The sequence below is a fragment of the Mytilus californianus genome, unplaced genomic scaffold (assembly GCF_021869535.1).
Source record: "Mytilus californianus isolate M0D057914Y unplaced genomic scaffold, xbMytCali1.0.p SCAF_7, whole genome shotgun sequence".
Taxonomy (NCBI): Eukaryota; Metazoa; Mollusca; class Bivalvia; order Mytilida; family Mytilidae; genus Mytilus; species Mytilus californianus.
In genome coordinates, this window is record NW_026262723.1 from 105,041,272 (window position 1) to 105,059,841 (window position 18,570).

At 32.3% G+C, this 18,570-nt stretch overlaps 1 protein-coding gene across 1 annotated transcript in view; it reads left to right on the forward strand.

Annotated features, from left to right (window-relative positions):
* Window positions 1–18,570, forward strand: part of LOC127709614 (uncharacterized) — a 401,059-nt gene that overhangs the window by 135,158 nt on the left and 247,331 nt on the right. Inside the window, exons 42-49 of the mRNA XM_052215217.1 lie at window positions 1,275–1,320; window positions 1,467–1,715; window positions 3,494–3,548; window positions 4,759–4,928; window positions 5,795–6,373; window positions 6,571–6,750; window positions 7,272–7,484; window positions 17,880–17,925. Of these exons, the coding sequence (XP_052071177.1) occupies window positions 1,275–1,320; window positions 1,467–1,715; window positions 3,494–3,548; window positions 4,759–4,928; window positions 5,795–6,373; window positions 6,571–6,750; window positions 7,272–7,484; window positions 17,880–17,925 (1,538 nt within the window). The remainder of the gene's footprint in view (window positions 1–1,274; window positions 1,321–1,466; window positions 1,716–3,493; window positions 3,549–4,758; window positions 4,929–5,794; window positions 6,374–6,570; window positions 6,751–7,271; window positions 7,485–17,879; window positions 17,926–18,570) is intronic.

An 18,570-nucleotide genomic window follows, 5' to 3' on the forward strand; every position in this document is an offset into this window, starting at 1 on the left:
CACTTTATTTGAACTTTGGTGGATAGTTGTCTCATTGGCAATCATACATAATTTCCATATTTTTATATTAATCCACAATTTTCTACATAATGAAATGCCTGTACCAATGACAGTTGTTTTCCATTCGTTTGATGTGTTTGATATTTGGATTTTGCTGTTTTGATAAAGGACTTTCCGTTTTGAATTTTCCTTGGAGCTCGGTATTTTTGTTAATTAATTTTTTTATATCCTATTGTCAGTAAGTCTCTCTGTACTATTATACAGTGATTTGATAAATGCAGAACGGGAATCACCAAAAATGCTTGGCAGTACAACAGACCACACAAACCACAAATAACCCCAATAAATTAACATTAATGTAGAATTATCTGATTAATGTAAAAAGTGAGAAATTGACTGACAACGGTCTATTAAACTTAACTTAATATTTTTATTGAATTTTTACACTGTACTAGATTTGATGGGATGAATACACATATATTTATAATTAAATGCATATTAATCTGTCAAAAGCAAGAAAATAGGTAAAGTAATCAGTAATCTGTATTTTGAAGTACATATTAGGAAATGATGTCAGGTAACATTGCTACAACATCATGTTTTTCATGTCAATCCACAGCAATTTATTGTTCAAATGTGTGCAACATCATTCATCCGATCATTAAAAATATTGTAATGTTTTGTAGGCAAAAGAAATTTTTATTAGTTACTTCATGATATTTCAAATTGTGTCCCAAGAAAAAAATTTTTTAAACTAATTGTTCTATAAGCCTCAGGCTTGATATTTGTGCTGAGAAAGTCGGTATCTAAAACAAAAATTCCATTATTCTATATATCTTGGCCAATATTTCAAATAAAAAAAAAATCAGTTGATATCAGTTTTGATATCATCTTCCTCTACGCTTTTTTATCAGTTTTGATATCATCTTCCTCTACCCTTGTTTGTGATGATATGCAGCGATGACTGTGATGCAAAAAAAACCCCAAATTTAAGTTTTTGAAATTTAGAATTTTAGTGAATTAATAATTTATTTTAGGTTTTAGTTTGTATTAGAAATGGAATCTGGATTTTGAGGTCTTCAAGTGGAGAAGCAACATATCAAACATGATTTAATACAAGAAAGGAGAAGTAATTGAACATTTTATATTCTCTCAGAACTATTCTTGAACTGGGAGATCTATGTTATTTATACCAGGAATAAGAGGTACAATTAAAACTTGTTGTAAAACTTTGTGAAAGAAAGTTTTTGAAATTTTTTTTCTTTATCTTGCAGAAACATTTTCAAACTGGACCATGTAATGTTCAAGAAGGACCAAAAGGTAATTTACAAATATAAACAGAGGCCATTATTAAAGAAATCCTACTTACAAAATATATCTTTAAGAATCGATACAATTATACTCTCACTCCAAGTGATGACAGTGTAACAGTGTTAAGTTATATTTTATTGTTACATGTATTTCAGATTGTCCTGTGACGATTAACCCACAAAAGTATCTGCCAGCCAGCATAAGAACAATGTTACAGTGTGAAATGACAGATAATTGTTTTGGTTTGGATTGCTGTATAGACTTAACATTCCAACTACCACTGGGAGATAGCACCGTCACCTATCATATACCATTCTTGTTCAAATTTGAACCATGTGACTTTATAGTTGATGTCAGATTTGGTGGATATACATACAAGAAAGTTCTTCTAGATTATAATTGGGGTAAAATTATCTTCTGTTATGTAAAGGTTCTGTGGCTATATTGCATTTACTGTCTGTCTCTCCATTTGTCAAACCAATATTTCGTCAGGTACTACTGAAAAGAATGACTTCTTATTTGGTAAGCAGCTTGACAGTGATGAATTGTAATGTTTGAGTGCTTTTCCCATCTACCTGACACCTTCCATACTTTGAATCATATGTGGTGAAATACTTAGCAAGACAAAGTACTTCCATAAAGTCTCCTCTTCCCCTTCTCTCTGCCCTTCACAGATTGTTTAATTTTGCTTTAACTGTCTCTTTATTTAAGATACATCATGGTATATTAATTTGTATTTAACTCTACAAGTTTTATGTTAAGAACAATACATCTAAAGAATGATTGGGTCATTATGATTCAGTGGGAAATCTAGTGACAAAATATTACCTCCCCTGTAAACACTGAAAACTAGATCTTCTCAATGTTTGTCCCATTTTAGCAAAGACGCTATCAATTATGGATTCACGGAAAAACGTTCTGGTAAATAGTAAATATAGAAATAAGTTGAAATAAAAACAGAACTTCCATTGAATGTTATCATTTTCCCTCCTTAAGTAGCAATCGACGAGTACAGCAGGCTATAGAAGCTTGATGTAAAATTGGTTTAAAATGTTGCTATACGAATAAATTCCTGGAGTACCAACTTCAATTTATTTTTCTACTTGCTTTATACCTCTCTGGAACTACTAATTATCTGTATTTAGATACAGCTAGATCAGTGAAAGTCAGGAAAAAAATTCCAAAGGAATCGATTGATATGCAGCAAAGATTGGTACTTTTGAAATTAAGTTACAAAGCAAATTCAAGCAGACCTTATCCCGATGTAAACATTGAATGTGAATAGATCGAGAAGACCGCAAATACATGTACAAAAATCGAGACGACCTTTTCTTAAAATTATATAAAAAATAGTAGAAAGATACCTACTTTATAAGAATAGTTATCTTCTTAATTTCTTAGCCTGCACAGACAGACTTTTAATTTTTTTCTATTCACGAAAAGACAATATTTCTCTATTGAATGTACATGTGACAAGAGCAGACCGGTGTGTTGATAACTTAGGTCTGAAAAAATAAGTATACTTTGGGAAGTTGTAACATGCTAAGGACTTTCGAAAATTGGTGACCTGAAAGAACTTTAGATTTTGTATGTTCATGATTTTTTCCAATTTTTTTATAAATATGCAGCAAAGATTGGCATTTATTAAATTTCAGTTTCACAAGCTTCTAATTCAATTATCTCGATAAATACCAAACATAAAACATCGTGTATTTGCATGTATATTTCTAATATAAACACAGTTTAACAAATAATGTCTTTAAAATGTACAATTATTATTTAGAAATAATTTTTTATCAGTATTGTCACCGGCATTGTTTTATTATTGACTTTATTGACTCTATCATAAGAAGAGTGAATTTTCTTTTGTTTTCGTTCACTAGATTTCCCACTGGATTGACATGTGGTATGCATTATTTTTTTAAACCACTAGTCTTTCTGATCCTGATATAACATTTCCTGGAAAATTTTATAATCATGAACAGCCATTCAGCTTTGAGTGAATTTGATTAGTTTTCACATAAATGTCTGTTTTTCTAAATTGAACAACTTATATCAAGAAGGAGTGATAACTTGCCATTACAATCTACAGGAATATTTCAAAAATGACATCTGATAAACGTTTGCCTGTTGGACTAGTTAGGAATCTTGGACTTAACACTCTGTTTATACTATATTGTAGGTGAGAAGAGTGTTCTGGGTATTGGAAATGGTGACCCAGCACCTGTTTCTATTGAGTAAGTTTTCAAATATTTTGGCACTACGCTTGAATAAATTGGGCATACTTACTTTTATATATATTATTATATATTTAATTGATCCAACTTTTTGTGTACTATACATACGTGGATATCTATTTTTCTTTTTTTCTTTTTTGGGCTGCTTGTTTGTTATCTATATCAACCACACTTGCAATAAAATGCATTAGTATTAAAAAAAAAAACATACTTTATCTACGTATTCTTTAAGAACTTAAATAGTTCTCGTTTAACTTTTTTTTTTTTTTTTTATCTCATTGTTTGTACTGTATTATGAAAAAAATTATTGATGTTGTAATGTTTATGCCCTTTGGGGCCCATAAATGGAAATAAAAAATATCTTATCTTATCTAATATCTTATCTTATAATATAAATAAGAAGATGTGGTATGAGTACCAATGAGACAACTCTCTATCCAAGTCGCAATGTATAAAAAGGTAACAATTATAGGTCAAAGTATGGCCTTCAACAAGGAGCCTTGGCTCACACCGAACAGCAAGCTATAAAGGGCCCTAAATTACTAGTGTAAAACAATCAAACAGGAAAACCAACTTTCTAATATATATAAATAACGAGAAACACTTATGAACCATACGAACAAACGACAACCACTGAACAACAGGCTCCTGACACTTAGGACAGGTTCATAAAAATGCAGTGGGTTTAAACGTTTTAACAGGCACCAACCTTCACCCTAACCTGAGACAGTAGTGTTACATTATAACATAAAAAGACACACTATAAAATATCAATTGAAATGGCTTTTATTTCGATCAAAAAGACATTTAAACAAAAACAAGTAAACATGCACTGAATGAATAAGTTTGATCTATGACCCAATACAATATTAATAAAAAAGATGTTAGAACAGTGTCGAAAAGACAACTCTAACCTGGGAGAAAATGGCGTTAAATAAAACAACGTACACAGGTAAATGTAAATATAATAATTTTGTTGTTAGGAGTAGGGAATATCATATTTTAACAACTGAAACCATACATGTATTAACTACTTTCTTAGTCAATTCAGTTTAAAATTTATTTAAAGTTTTTTTTTTGTTATTCCTCAGATGAAATTACTTAGTTTCTGGTGACTTGATTTACCTGCAACTTCAAAAATGAACACAAACCATCACATAAAATATATATATAATGGACAATTGATTGTTATCTCTGAATTATTTCAAAGGTATACTATTGACAAGATGGAAGGCAGTCAGGGATTCATAATAGATGCCAAGATCATTATTTGTTTTCCTATTGATGGTGATTTGTTCTGTGCACCTGATGGAGGAATTCACATCCTAAAACAGCAAACATTACCAGTGTGTTCTCAAGAGTTTTATGACTGGATAAAAGGTAACATAAAATATTGTCAATTTAACCTGAAATGGGAATGCCTTACAGCATCTCAGTCAATATAGTAAGATCTGGAAAGTAAGTGACCACCGATATAATACAAGGTAGTAGTTTGGCACAAAAAAGTTTATTTTTGGGATACAATCTGTCATAAACAGTGTCATAAATCAAAGAGCCTTTTTAGAAAACTATGACTCAAAGAACTGACATGGACAGGGTTAAATTTCTTGAATCATATTTTGCATCTTTTAGAGTTAAAGTAAAATGTGTTAAATCATGTAAAACTTGGTATGTTTCAACCTTGTTTGGATTTATTTCAAATGGTTTAAATAGACGTATTTGCACTTGTATGCAAATTTGTCCGCCATTACTTAAAATCATACAAGTTCCTGTCCTGTAAAATTTGACATCACAATTTATAGAATTTGACGTTATAATTAAAAAGTGATTGTTGCTTGATGTCAGAAGGCTATTCGGAGCAGATCTAAGGTCATTCGGAAACAAAATTCAACTATATACCAAAAGTGTAAATTCGTTTATGGGTAATAGTTTTCTTGAAATCTCCAAATTCTGAACAAACACCAATCCACATGGCATGTTATGGTAGATATATTTATTAACAAAGTTATGAATAAGATCTATATCAGTAGGAGCAATTTGGTGAAGTATGCTATAGTAGATGGACAAATGTGCATCAGACAACATCACATTCAAAACAGATTGATAAAAATAAAAACAAAAACAAATGTATATGTATTTATCAAATTATATTTATTATCAGTGACTAAAAATCATACTGTTACCTGGAGTAGAAATAAATACCTCTTTAACCATTTTAGCTTATTTATTGTATTCAATACATTTAGATTGTACTGCTGTTACACCAGCTGATATCATATTTGTGTTGGACGAGTCTGGAAGTGTTGGCCAGGAGCAGTTCACTTTGTCCTTGGAAGCAATATCAGAGACCACAGACAAACTGGCCATAGGGGAAAATCTGATCCGTGTTGGAATGTCTATGTTTGGAGGGACTGGTACATCTAGAACCGGTTTTGATCTGGATACCAGCTATGACAAATCTGTAATTAATCAGAATGTTCTTCAGATACCCTATAACAAACAAGGATATACCGATATTGGTGATGCTTTGAGGTATGCATGTGAAGACATGTTTGTTTCCAGTAAGGGTGACAGAGGAGATGATGTAAAGAACTATGTAGTGTTGATGACAGATGGACAGTCAAACAGAGGGAGTACACAGACAGGAGTGAATACCTGTAGAAATAACGATGTAACAATCATAGCTGTGGGGATAGGGGATGGTATTAGCAGGACTGAGTTGTTATCTGTTGTACAGGATCCTAACCATTTCATCAATACAACTTATGTTGAATTACACGAAACTCTACCAGACATTGTTACAAAATCTATAGACTGTAGTGCAGGTAGGCTGAAGTTTGAAACAAGAAAGATCAATTATTTTCATCAAAATTAATGGTGAAGGACAAATGATATTTTAGAAAAGAAATGATTTTCTACCAATTTTATATGTATATTAAAGTGAATGTTTGTAAAACTTATTTAAAAATGTATTGTGTAGGTGAGGTATCATCACAGAATGCAATTATTTTTTTTTTTCCAGACATTTCATCTTTCATTTCTAATTGGTTAAAACAAGCTGGTATGGAAGTTTTGGGTGGAGTAAAAGAAGGTGGGAAACAACTGATACTAAAAAGACTTGGTCTATATGATTTTTTCAGTGGACCTAATTGTGACAGGGAGAGAAAACCTTATATTCCAAATGTTGGGGGATGGAATAATGGTAATTTAAGTTTAATATGATAGGTAGAAGGCATCACACAGACAATCCCTGTTATATACATTACAATCATAAATATACAATCTCTTCAATATAAGGAGATGTGGGGTATATGTCAAAGAATTAGAAAACAGCCACCCAACCACACCAAAAATTCAAAAGATTGTTTAATCTTGCTAATTAATAGATAAGTATGTCCTATTAACTTTAGATAATTTACCAAATGTTCTTTCATAGTCAGTTGTTTAAGTTAAAAATCATAGAACTTTGTGTTTATTTATGTATGTTTTTATACTCCACTCAACCCTCTAAAATAAAAAATATAAAACAATAATAAAAAAGTGTCCATCGTAAAGGAAACTTTACCATGGTGACATGTCACATAATCTTGTCCAGACACAATCCTTAGTTACGATATACCAAAGATCCTAGGTCAAAAATATATTTTGTAAATTGTTGAAACTTAAAAACTTTACTTTTAGTTCGCTTAACCTGTAGATAGAGGGAATTATTTTATCTTGCAGAGTGTCTGTTAGGAACATTAGGAATGCCAGAACTACCAGACAACATGGCCTGCCATTTTAAGGACACATGTACTGGGATAGAATGCTGTATAGAAGTTCCTGGTCTTGGTCTAACCTTACATCCATTCCTCATCATAGATCCATGTGAATATACCTTAAACTATGGTGTCAACACAATTAATGAAACTATCCAGCTTATTAATTATGAATGGGGTATGTTTTTAATATTATATATGTATATTAGTATATAATGATATTTTTTATATTTTATGTTATTGTACTTCTATTTTGCTTTATCCAAGAGATTTTGTCTTAAAAGAATACCACTAGGCCAAAACATTTTTCAAGTCTCAGTTTGAATTAATTTTTTAAACAAATTAAGTAATTAAGAATTACTTCCAATTGCCAGAGAAAGGTTTTAGTGTATATGAGACTGGGATTTGTAAATGTGTAAACATTGCCTTAAATTGTAGATTTATTTTCCAAGGGATCATAGATTTATTCTTACAAGGAAGCTCGAAGGATGCTCAGAGATTTTAAAGTAGGCTCTTCTCAGCAGTTTATGTGACAATAATTATCATGATCCATTAAGATGTCAATCAAATCTATAGCACTTCTATAATAAGGAAAGTAGAGCATTATAGTGGAAGCTCAATTAACACCTGTGTAAACATCTGGTCTATTCAAATAAATCTGGCATGAAATTTTACAAAACTATAAAAAAGATTAGAAATTCTTCTATAGTACTGTACAATGCTTGGAAAGAAATATCAAGTCTCCACAGAAAGAAAATGTTTCAAAAACATTTTCTTATTTAATAATCATTCTTTTTCAATACAAAAAAAATACTCAAATTTTATATTTTAAATATAAATATAGCTTAAATTTATACTATATAAAATGAAGCATAAAAGTTATCAAAGACACAAACTATGGTAAAATTAATTGAGAATGGAAATGGGGAATGTTTCAAAGAGACAACAACCCCAACCAAAGCAGAAAACAGCCGAAGGCCACCAATGGGTCTTCAAGAGAGCGAGAAAATCCTGTACCCGGAGGCGGGCTGATTTATAATCATTTGTAAAACTTTATATGCAATAGCAAACTTAGTTCTTTAATAGAAAATGATGGCTACTTTGGGAAAAGTTGTAATTCATAGGTTTGGTTGAAGGACTTTTCACAATTGATAGTCCTTCAAGAAAAAGAAATAGAGGATTGCTGAACTAAAATCCATTTATTTTACTCCATTATATTGTCAAAAATTCAAGGTGAAATACCACCAAAACATAGTACATTCAGTTTCATGCGAAAAGGGTTGATTTTTTTTTATATTCCATTTAATTTGATAGGTGTTGGAAATTAACCATGCATTTCATTGCAGAAAAGTTTTTTTTGGGTCGTAAACATGTATCTTGGGTGTTTCAAAGCAATAAAAAAATTCTATTTGGTGTTTCTATAAAATATTTTGGAAATTTAAGGGGACATGGCTACTAAAGCATGTAAACAGGGAAAAAAGGGGGAGAGGAATTTTATTGGTTAACTTCTGGTGATGTTTGCTATCTTATCTGCAATGAAAAGTTATGTTGTATTTTCACTGTAGTACTGGACAGTATAAAACTTTACTCATGTCAAGTATTTCTTTATTTAAAACATAGATAAATTCTGCACATCTAAAAAAAAAAATGCCAATTACACAAAGACTTATAGGGGAAAAACAATTTTATGTTAAATTTTCACTGTAGTACTGGACAGGATAAATTTTTACTCATGCCAAGTATTTCTTTATTTAAAACAGATAAATTCTATACAATTTAAAAAAAAAAGTCAATTAAACAAGAGACGTACTAGGGGAAAACAATGGTGGTATTACCCCCTCAAACCAGCCTTCCAATAACGAATTACAACTTTTCCAAAAGTAGCCATAATATTCTATAAAAGTACTAAGTATGCTATTTTATAAAAAAAATATTACCATTGTTTAGTTAGGGGCATTACTTTAACAAGTAATTTTCAAAATTACCTATACAAGTTATGTTGAAAATGAAGGCTATTTCAAATATTACTTCTATATCATGTATAAGTAACTTTTGTTAATATTATTCTTATAGGTGTCCACTCATACAGGTTTTACTAGCTTTAACAAATTTTCACAGACAACTGGTTATTTTTCCCATGAAATATAAAACTAATCCTACCGAAACACTAATTACCTTTCTGACACCACTCTTCTGGGTCAAAGATTGGTCTCTTGGGGCTATTTCAATATCATTTTCCTTTAAAATCTTAAAGGAAGACAGATATAAATAGATAGAACCTTGTTATTTAATTAAGACTTGGAGTTATTTATAATTTTTAATCTAAAACAATTACATATTTGTAAGTACTAAGTTTTTCAAAGATGTATAAAATAATTTATAAAAGTAATATTTTCGTCCTTATTTTTTAAAGTAACCTTTTATCTCTATACTCATTTCAAATTTGATAAATACTTGATTTCATTTAATAAAATGATATAATAATTCTTAAAACTACATTTAGTCCATGCTTCTGTTGACATTTAAAATAACTATTGAGTTATTAAATAATTCTTAAAAACAAAAAATATATAAGTAACTAAAAAAAATAACTTGTTTAGTATCGCCCCCTGACTGTTGTTTGTGTCGTGATGACTTTTATGTAGCATATTATTGTCAGAATGGGTCAAAACAATCAGGTCTCTGATAAAACTTCGCATTCATAAGTTGAAAAACTGTGTGAATGATCGACCAAAGTCCGTTTTCAGAGACAAAGAGGCTGTGAAATGTCTATCATCTCTACATGATAAGTATGTTGTTGTTCCTGCGGACAAAGCTTCAAATAATATTGTCTTTGTATGTAAATCGTAATACTACGAGTGTCTTGTAAAAGAATTAGGAATAAATGAGCACTCAGGTAATCCACATACAAAGACATATCATTTGACAAGGATTAGATTTTGGCGAATCATAAGTCCTTCATGACTTCAATGAACATTGCATTGAACAACAAATCGGAGGACTTACCTTGTTTGTATTGGATACCTAAGCTTCACAAAATTCTGTACAAACAACGGTACATTGTCGGCTCATCTGCATGTTCGACTAAAGAATTGTCCATTAGATTGACCAAAATTCTGTCCGCAGTGAAACAGGATCTTCAGAAATACTGTGAAACTGTTAACTCGCGTAGTGGTATTAACCATATGTGGATTCTAAAAAACTCTGAAGAACTTCGAGATAATTTTAAATTCCGATCTTTTTCTGAAATTAGTTCTATCAAAACTTTTGATTTTTCAACCATGTATACCACCATTCCCCATGTGAAATTGAAAAATCGTCTAAAAGAAATAATCCACAATGCTTTTCAACATAAAAACGGTAGCATACGCTATAAATTTATTACTTTGGGATACCATACAGCATATTTAGTTAATAGTGAACAAAAAGGTAAAACATGCTACACAGAGGAACTAATGATCAGTATGCTGGAGTTTCTTATTGATAACATATTTGTTGAATTTGGAGGTAGACTTTTTCAACAAATTGATGGCATTCCTATGGGAACGAACTGTGCGCCTCTCCTTGCCGACCTCTTCTTAATTTTCATATGAATCAGAGTTCCTTCAGACACTTGTTAAAAACAAGAAGATCAAAGAAGCTAGGTCATTTAATTTCACTTTCAGATATATTGATGATGTTCTTTCCATTAATAATTCTATCTTTTCTGATTGGATTTCGTTGATATATCCCCCAGAACTTGAAATTAAAGAAACAACAGACACGGCTTACTCTGCCTCATTTTTAGACCTATACCTCGAATTTGAAATACACAGTCATCTCAGTACCAGAATCTATGACAAACGAGACGATTTTAAATTTGAAATTATCAATTTCCCCCACCTTAGTAGCAATATACCAACTTCACCTGCATATGGGATATACATTTCCCAACTTATTCGGTATTCAAGAGCTTGCAGCTCCTACTCAGACTTTGTAAAACGTCACCAGTGTCTGAGCAGAAATTTGATGAACCATGGGTTTGTCAAAGAACGTCTCTTCATTTTTCTAAAAAAGGTCATCGGAAGGTACCAAGACCTTGTTGATAAATATTCCGTATCAACTTCAAAAATAATACACGATGGTCTTGAAGTATAGATTCTGGGTACTGACGTTGTTTATCATCTTAATAACGTGTTATTCTCTTCTTTTATTTGTCTTTAGGAATATTACTTTTACTGTTTAGTCTGTTTTTATTGATATCCATTTGACGTGGCCTGGTACTTGTACATCCCGTCATTGTGTTATTGTTCTATGATAATTCTCGTATTCTTGTCTTTCATTTTTGTCGAGCCTGCGACTTTTGTCGCAGAAAGCTCGACATAGGGATAGCGATCCGGCGGCGGCGGCGGCGGCTACGGCGGCGGCGGCGGCGGCGGCGTTAGCTAACTTCTTAAAAGCTTTATATTTTAGAAGATGGAAGACCTGGATGCTTCATACTTTGTATATGGATGCCTCATGTTACGAAGTTTCCGTCAGTCACATGTCAAATGTCCTTGACCTCATTTTCATGGTTCAGTGACTACTTGAAAAAAAAGTTCAGATTTTTTGTAATGTTAAATTCTCTCTTATTATAAGTAATAGGATAACTATATTTGGTATGTGCGTACCTTGCAAGGTCCTCATGCCCGTCAGACAGTTTTCACTTGACCTCGACCTCATTTCATGGATCAGTGAACAAGGTTAAGTTTTCGTGGTCAAGTCCATATCTCAGATACTATAAGCAATAGGTCTAGTTTATTCGGTGTATGGAAGGACTGTAAGGTGTACATGTCCAACTGGCAGGTGTCATCTGACCTTGACCTCATTTTCATGGTTCAGTGGTTATAGTTAAGTTTTTGTGTTTTGGTCTGTTTTTCTTATACTGTATGCAATAGGTCTACTATATTTGGTGTATGGAATGATTGTAAGGTGTACATGTCTAGCTGGCAGGTGTCATCTGACCTTGACCTCATTTTCATGGTTCAGTGGTCAAAGTTAAGTTTTTGAGTTTTGGTCTTTCTTTCTAATACTGCATGCAATAGGTCTACTATATTTGGTGTATGGAATGATTGTAAGGTGTACATGTCTAGCTGGCAGGTGTCATCTGACCTTGACCTCATTTTCATGGTTCAGTGGTCAAAGTTAAGTTTTTGAGTTTTGGTCTTTCTTTCTAATACTGCATGCAATAGGTCAGCTATATTTGGTGTATGGAATGATTGTAAGGTGTACATGTCTAGCTGGCAGGTGTCATCTTACCTTGACCTCATTTTCATGGTTCAGTGGTCAAAGTTAAGTTTTTGAGTTTTGGTCTTTTTTTCTAATACTATATGCAATAGTTCAACTATATTTGGTGTATGGAAATATTTTATGATCTATATGTCAGTCACGCAGGTTTTATTTGACCTTGACCTCATTTTCAAGGTTCATTGCTCAGTGTTAAGTTTTTGTGTTTTCGTCTGTTTTTCTTAAACTATAAGCAATAGGTCAACTATATTTGTTGTATGGAAGAATTGTTAGCTGTACATGCCTGCCTAGCATGGTTCATCTGACCTTGACCTCATTTTCATGGTTCATTGGTCAATGTTTAGTTTACTTGGTTAATGTTAAGTTTATGTGACAGTTGTAATAAAGCTTTATATTTAGGACTATCAACATAATATCAATGATTAGTAAAGAAGGCGAGACATTTCAGCGTGTGCACTCTTGTTGCTAATGTGTTTTGTCTATATGCCTGTTGGTGTTTCTATGATACATATGACGTGGCTCTGTGCTGATACATCCCGTTATTGTGTTACTGTAAAAACATTTTTGTATTCTTGCCTTTCATTTTTGCTAATGTGTTTTGTCTATATGCCTTTTTATGTTTCTATGATACATATATGATGTGGCTCTGTACTTATACATCTCGTCATTGTGTTATTGTACTATGGTAAATTTGTGTATTCTTGTTTTTAATTTTGGCTAATATGCTTGGTCTATATACAATTTTGTGCTTCCTTGTTACATATTTGTTTGTTTTAATATTGATTAAGATTATAACACAATGTTGACTGCTGTAGCCCTATTTTTGACATGTTTACCTATTATGTCTGTTTGTTTTGTTCATACATTGTTGTCAATATAATGGAATTTGATGTGACTGTCATAAAAGTGAGAGGTTTAGCTAGCTTTAAAACCAGGTTTAATCCACCATTTTCTACATAAGAAAATGCCTGTACCAAGTCGGGAATATAACAGTTGTTATCCATTCGTTTGATGTGTTTGAGCTTTTGATTTTGCCATTTGATTAGGGACTTTCCTTTTTGAATTTTCCTCAGAGTTCGGTATTTTTGTGATTTTACTTTTTTTTTATTATTTATTACATTGGTTGCAATGAATTACATTGATTTCCCAGTGAAATAAAAACTGATAATTTCACATGAGAAATAAACGTGGTTATTTCACTCCTCTGACGTCATACAACAATAGGCGTTGTCAAGACGTCGATAACGTCAGATCAAAACAAATTGTGAATGCGTAGAAAAAGATATAGTTCCTTACGTTTTCTACTTTAATTTCATTAAAAAGCCATTTGCCAATGTAATTAAAAGAATAACTAATCAAAGAATTCAAATATCGAAAAACATTCTACTCGTGACCGAATAACACTGAAATAATAATTATTAAAATAATAAAAAAAATATTTTAATGACTTTTATTTTTTGTGGAGACGACATTTCTTTGCAAGCATTACATAGTACTGTTGAAGAATTTCTAATCTATTTTACAGATTTGCAAAATTTCATGCAAAATGTATTTGAATTTACCATGCTCGGAGCTTCCTCGTAAGAATATATCTATGATCCCTAACTAAATTAATGATATGGAAATGAGATGACACAACAAAATAATTTATATCTAATGGTGATGTGAAGCATGACCAAGATTATATTCCTTTCAAATATGGTCAACACGTTTCACAAAATTTCACTTTTTCAAGTAACAGGATAACTTTCAGCTTGAGAATTTTCATTCACATGATGTCATGTCAAAATAAAGAAATATGAGCCATGATCATTCATTATTTTTTGTAGAAAATTATATTATTTCATTGTTTGCAATAAATTACCGTGATTTCCCAGTGAAATAAAAACCCATAGTTTCGCATGGGAAATAAACTGGATAATTTCACTCCTCTGACGTCACACAACAATATACAATTATGGTCCTTAGGAAAGGTGAATATCCAAAATTGTCAACCTTTAAAAGGTTATTTCCCTGAGGGCGAGTGTTTGCACTTGTTGAATATTTCTTTAAGTTTTATTTTTCAAATTGTCGTATATTTGACAAACTCCAAGTTAAAGAGAGTATTTTATTAAATCAGTATTTATTGAAATAGCTGGAATTTAACATTATACAAATACGAACAGACAGTCCATGACTGAAGTAACTATGATCATTTTCACTTAGAAATTAAATTTACATTGAATGTTACATTACAATTGCTAATCATGGGTGTAAATGGTATTTTTTCTCGAGAGGTTTAAGCACATTATCCATTAAGTTATTTGCTGGTTGTTTGCACAAGTTAGACATATTGACAGGTTGTGCTTCATGATCTGCGTTAACATTCACTGAAACACTGACAGTAGTTGGTTCTAAATTTTCAATCAGTGGTTCCATAAGTTGGTCAATTTGTTCTTGGGAGAGATTTATTTCTCCTTCAACTTCAATTTGTTCCTGTGAGAGGGTAACAACTTCAACCATCTCTTCGGCATTTATAACAGATTTGCATAGCGCACGGCTCATTTCAAATTTCCTTTTAGTTGTTACCTTTCCTGTATAATTTTTTATAGAAGTTTCAGATCTGTGCCCGGAAACACTCATTATGTCACGATCAGAAAACTTGTTAACATCTAAGACAGTAATGCTTGTTGCTCTTATGGAGTGGTTAGTAAACTCTTGATACAGACCAGCTTGTCTGGAGATTACTTTCATTAGGTTTGACAACATGTTTTTTCCTAACCCCTGGTTCATGTACCATATTTCTCTGGAGTCGTCGTAAGAATTCAGTGGACACTGCCACAAGTCATCTCTTTTTGAATTTTGCTTGGACAAGTACTTTTTGAAAGTTGCCACAGGACACAGAGGGTGACCTAAAAATAAAATTAAAATAAAGGTAAACACATCTGTTAGTTTCTCATGTTAATATAATTATAAATACATTCACTGTTATAAACTTGGGCATGCTCATATGACTCAAGTGATAATTTAAGCATTGAAGTTTTTTTTTTTATTTGGGATGTACCATTTTTATTGTGATCAATGTCTTTTCATGCAAGTTAACTGAACATTTCCTCTGATTTTTCATCAACTGAAAAACAATACAGAAAACAAATTCAAGCCATTTAAGTTCCAATAGCCTATTTGACAAGGGCAGTGTCTGCTCATACCCGCATCAAATTTTCCTTTTTTTTTTGTGTCATTTTGAAGATGCAACTTTTCTTTCTTTTTTTTATTTGTTAGAAACTTGCCGAACTTTTCTCTATATTTATTCCTTACCTGGTACTGCGTACATGCGACCTTCAGTAATGCAGCTATCTGAATTCTCCCTATGGTTCTTGTCAAGCTCATCATGGGCCTGGAAAACATACTCCCGTCCGCTGGCATCTGTTTGTATGGCAAAGGTGCTTTTATTCATTTCTCATAGGTTCTCTCGTCCTCGTCGACATAAGTGAAACATAATATCAAACCATACTTTGTGTAGGAGTCCTGCAGGGGTATCAACTTTCATGGCAACACTTCCATATAACTTTTGCAGGTCTTGTTGATCCAATGATGGGGTGTGGTCAATGCTCCCAAGTCCTTCCCATTTCAGTTGCACAGAAACGGCTTTAAATATATCATTTGCCCTTTTGAATCTAACATCTTTTATAATGTCAACATCCATTTCCTTAAGGAAATGCCTGGCTAGTCCGAATCTTAATCCCTTCAGAGCCGAAAGTTTGTAATGCGTACCATCTTTTTTTCTGATTAAACACTAGCTCAGTTGTTCTGGTGTATCAAATACCAAGTTTTCTCTTTCTGTCGATAACATGAATTGCATCAGACATGTCAAAGCTGCTTTGGTTGCTTTTTTGTGTTTTTAGCGTCTTTGTCACAAAGAAGTCTTTGTATATCGTCCTCTGAAGAGTTCCCAAACCGCTGGCTTGCCTTTTTGTTTACAAACGTTGATGACGTCATTCTTACGGGAAATAACTGGTTAAGAAACCAAGAGGCTGAAAAGGTTATTTGCCGGTGAATAAAAGGGTTATTCACCGATGGGTGTTAATTTTTAGGGTTATTCATCGCTGGGTGTTAATTTTTAGGGTTATTCGTGCTTCCTTGAATTTAAATGAAAATTAACTGAATTATTCCATGTCACGTGATAGTGTTTTATCCAATAGAATTGTTTATAATAATATGTAAGGTATAATAATAGGTGTTATCAAGACAGTGTTGATGACGTTACATCAAAACAAATTGTGAATGCGTAGAAAAAGATATAGTCCCTTGCATTTTCTATTTTATTTTTACATTAAAAAGCTCATTGTCAATGTAATTAAAAGAATAACTAGTCAAATAATTCAAATACCGAAAAATATTCAACTCGTGACCAAACAGCGCATTCGTGAATTAATGTGTTGTTCGGTCACTCGTTGAATATTTTTCTATATTTGAATTCTATATATTCCGTCAGTCCGTCAGTCCGTCCGTCAGTCCCATGAATATTTTCGTCGCATTTTTCTCAGGAACTACTTGACAAGGATTTCTGAAATTTGGTTTCAGGGTTTATATAAGTAAGTTACACCGTGTGATGCGTTATCAGATTCATCACTCAACAACTTCCTGTTAACCGAACACTTGTATTATTTTACACATGATAGCCAAGTTGAAAATTTTCGTCACATTTTTCTCAGGAACTGCTTGACAAGGAGTTCTGAAATTTGGTTTCATGGTTTATATAAGTAAGTTACACCGTGTGATGCGTTATCAGATTCATCACTTAACAACTTCCTGTTTACCGTACACTTGTATTATTTTACACATGATAGCCATGTTGAAAATTTTTCTCAGGAACTACTTGACAAGGATTTCTGAAATTTGGTTTCAGGGTTTATATAAGTCAGCTATACCGTGTGATGCGTTTTCAGATTCATCACTCAACAACTTCCTGTTTACGGAAATATTTCGGCGGGGGTATCATCAGTGAGCAGTAGCTCACAGTTTTACTTGTAATTTTTATTTTTTACATTTTTCAAAGCTTTTTTGTTATGCATTAGAATAGTTATAACAGTTCTGTAAAAAAAATTATTTGAATATTAAAACATTGAAATGGACATAGTTTTTTGCACATAGGTAAAGATACATGTGGATTTACATGGGGGTAAACTTGAACAGCCATAAATATATAAACCTGTGAGTTTGCACTAAGTTTACAAAGCAAAAGCAGCACGCCGTATTAGAATGTATATCAGCACATGAAATAGATCATATAGAATCAGAAATAACATTCTGTGTTGAATCATTTTAGGAAAAACAGAAAAGATTAACCTTGCTGGTGATGTAATACAACTACAGTAAGTGGCATCTTATTTGATCATATGATAATAGTATTTGACTTAATTATTAAATTCATATTAAAATAAAGATTCTACCAGTCCACCATGTCAGTTAAGATTTTCATAAATTCAAGATAGTAAAGTGAGGCTTACGTTGACCTATAGATGTTAATATCTATGTCATTTAGTCACTTGTGGAGAGTTGTCTCATTGGCAATCAAACCACATCTTCTTATTTTTATATCGACTGAGACATTTTAAATATTGAACATGGATAAATATTATAGTCAATAGGGTAAAGTCTATGAATCTATTTCTTGTATGATTTAATGAAAAATGCTGAATGCAATGTGCCAAATGGATAGGGCCATAAATTACAAATGACATTATAAATTATATTTTGTTTATCTAAATTTTTATCAAACTGGTCATAACCATGATTAATCCTCACAATTGTATGTACCCCTGGCACTACCCCACCCACTTGTAGTCCACACCCCCCCCCCCCCCCCCCCCCCCCCCCCCCCCCCCCCCCCCGGGTCAAATGTGCACGGACCGGACAAAGCCACAACATCACTTCTTCTCTGCCTCCCTGCAACCGCTTGATACAGTGGCCAAGTAGAATATAAAGTGATGTTGAATGTAAACATAAGTATTTTAATT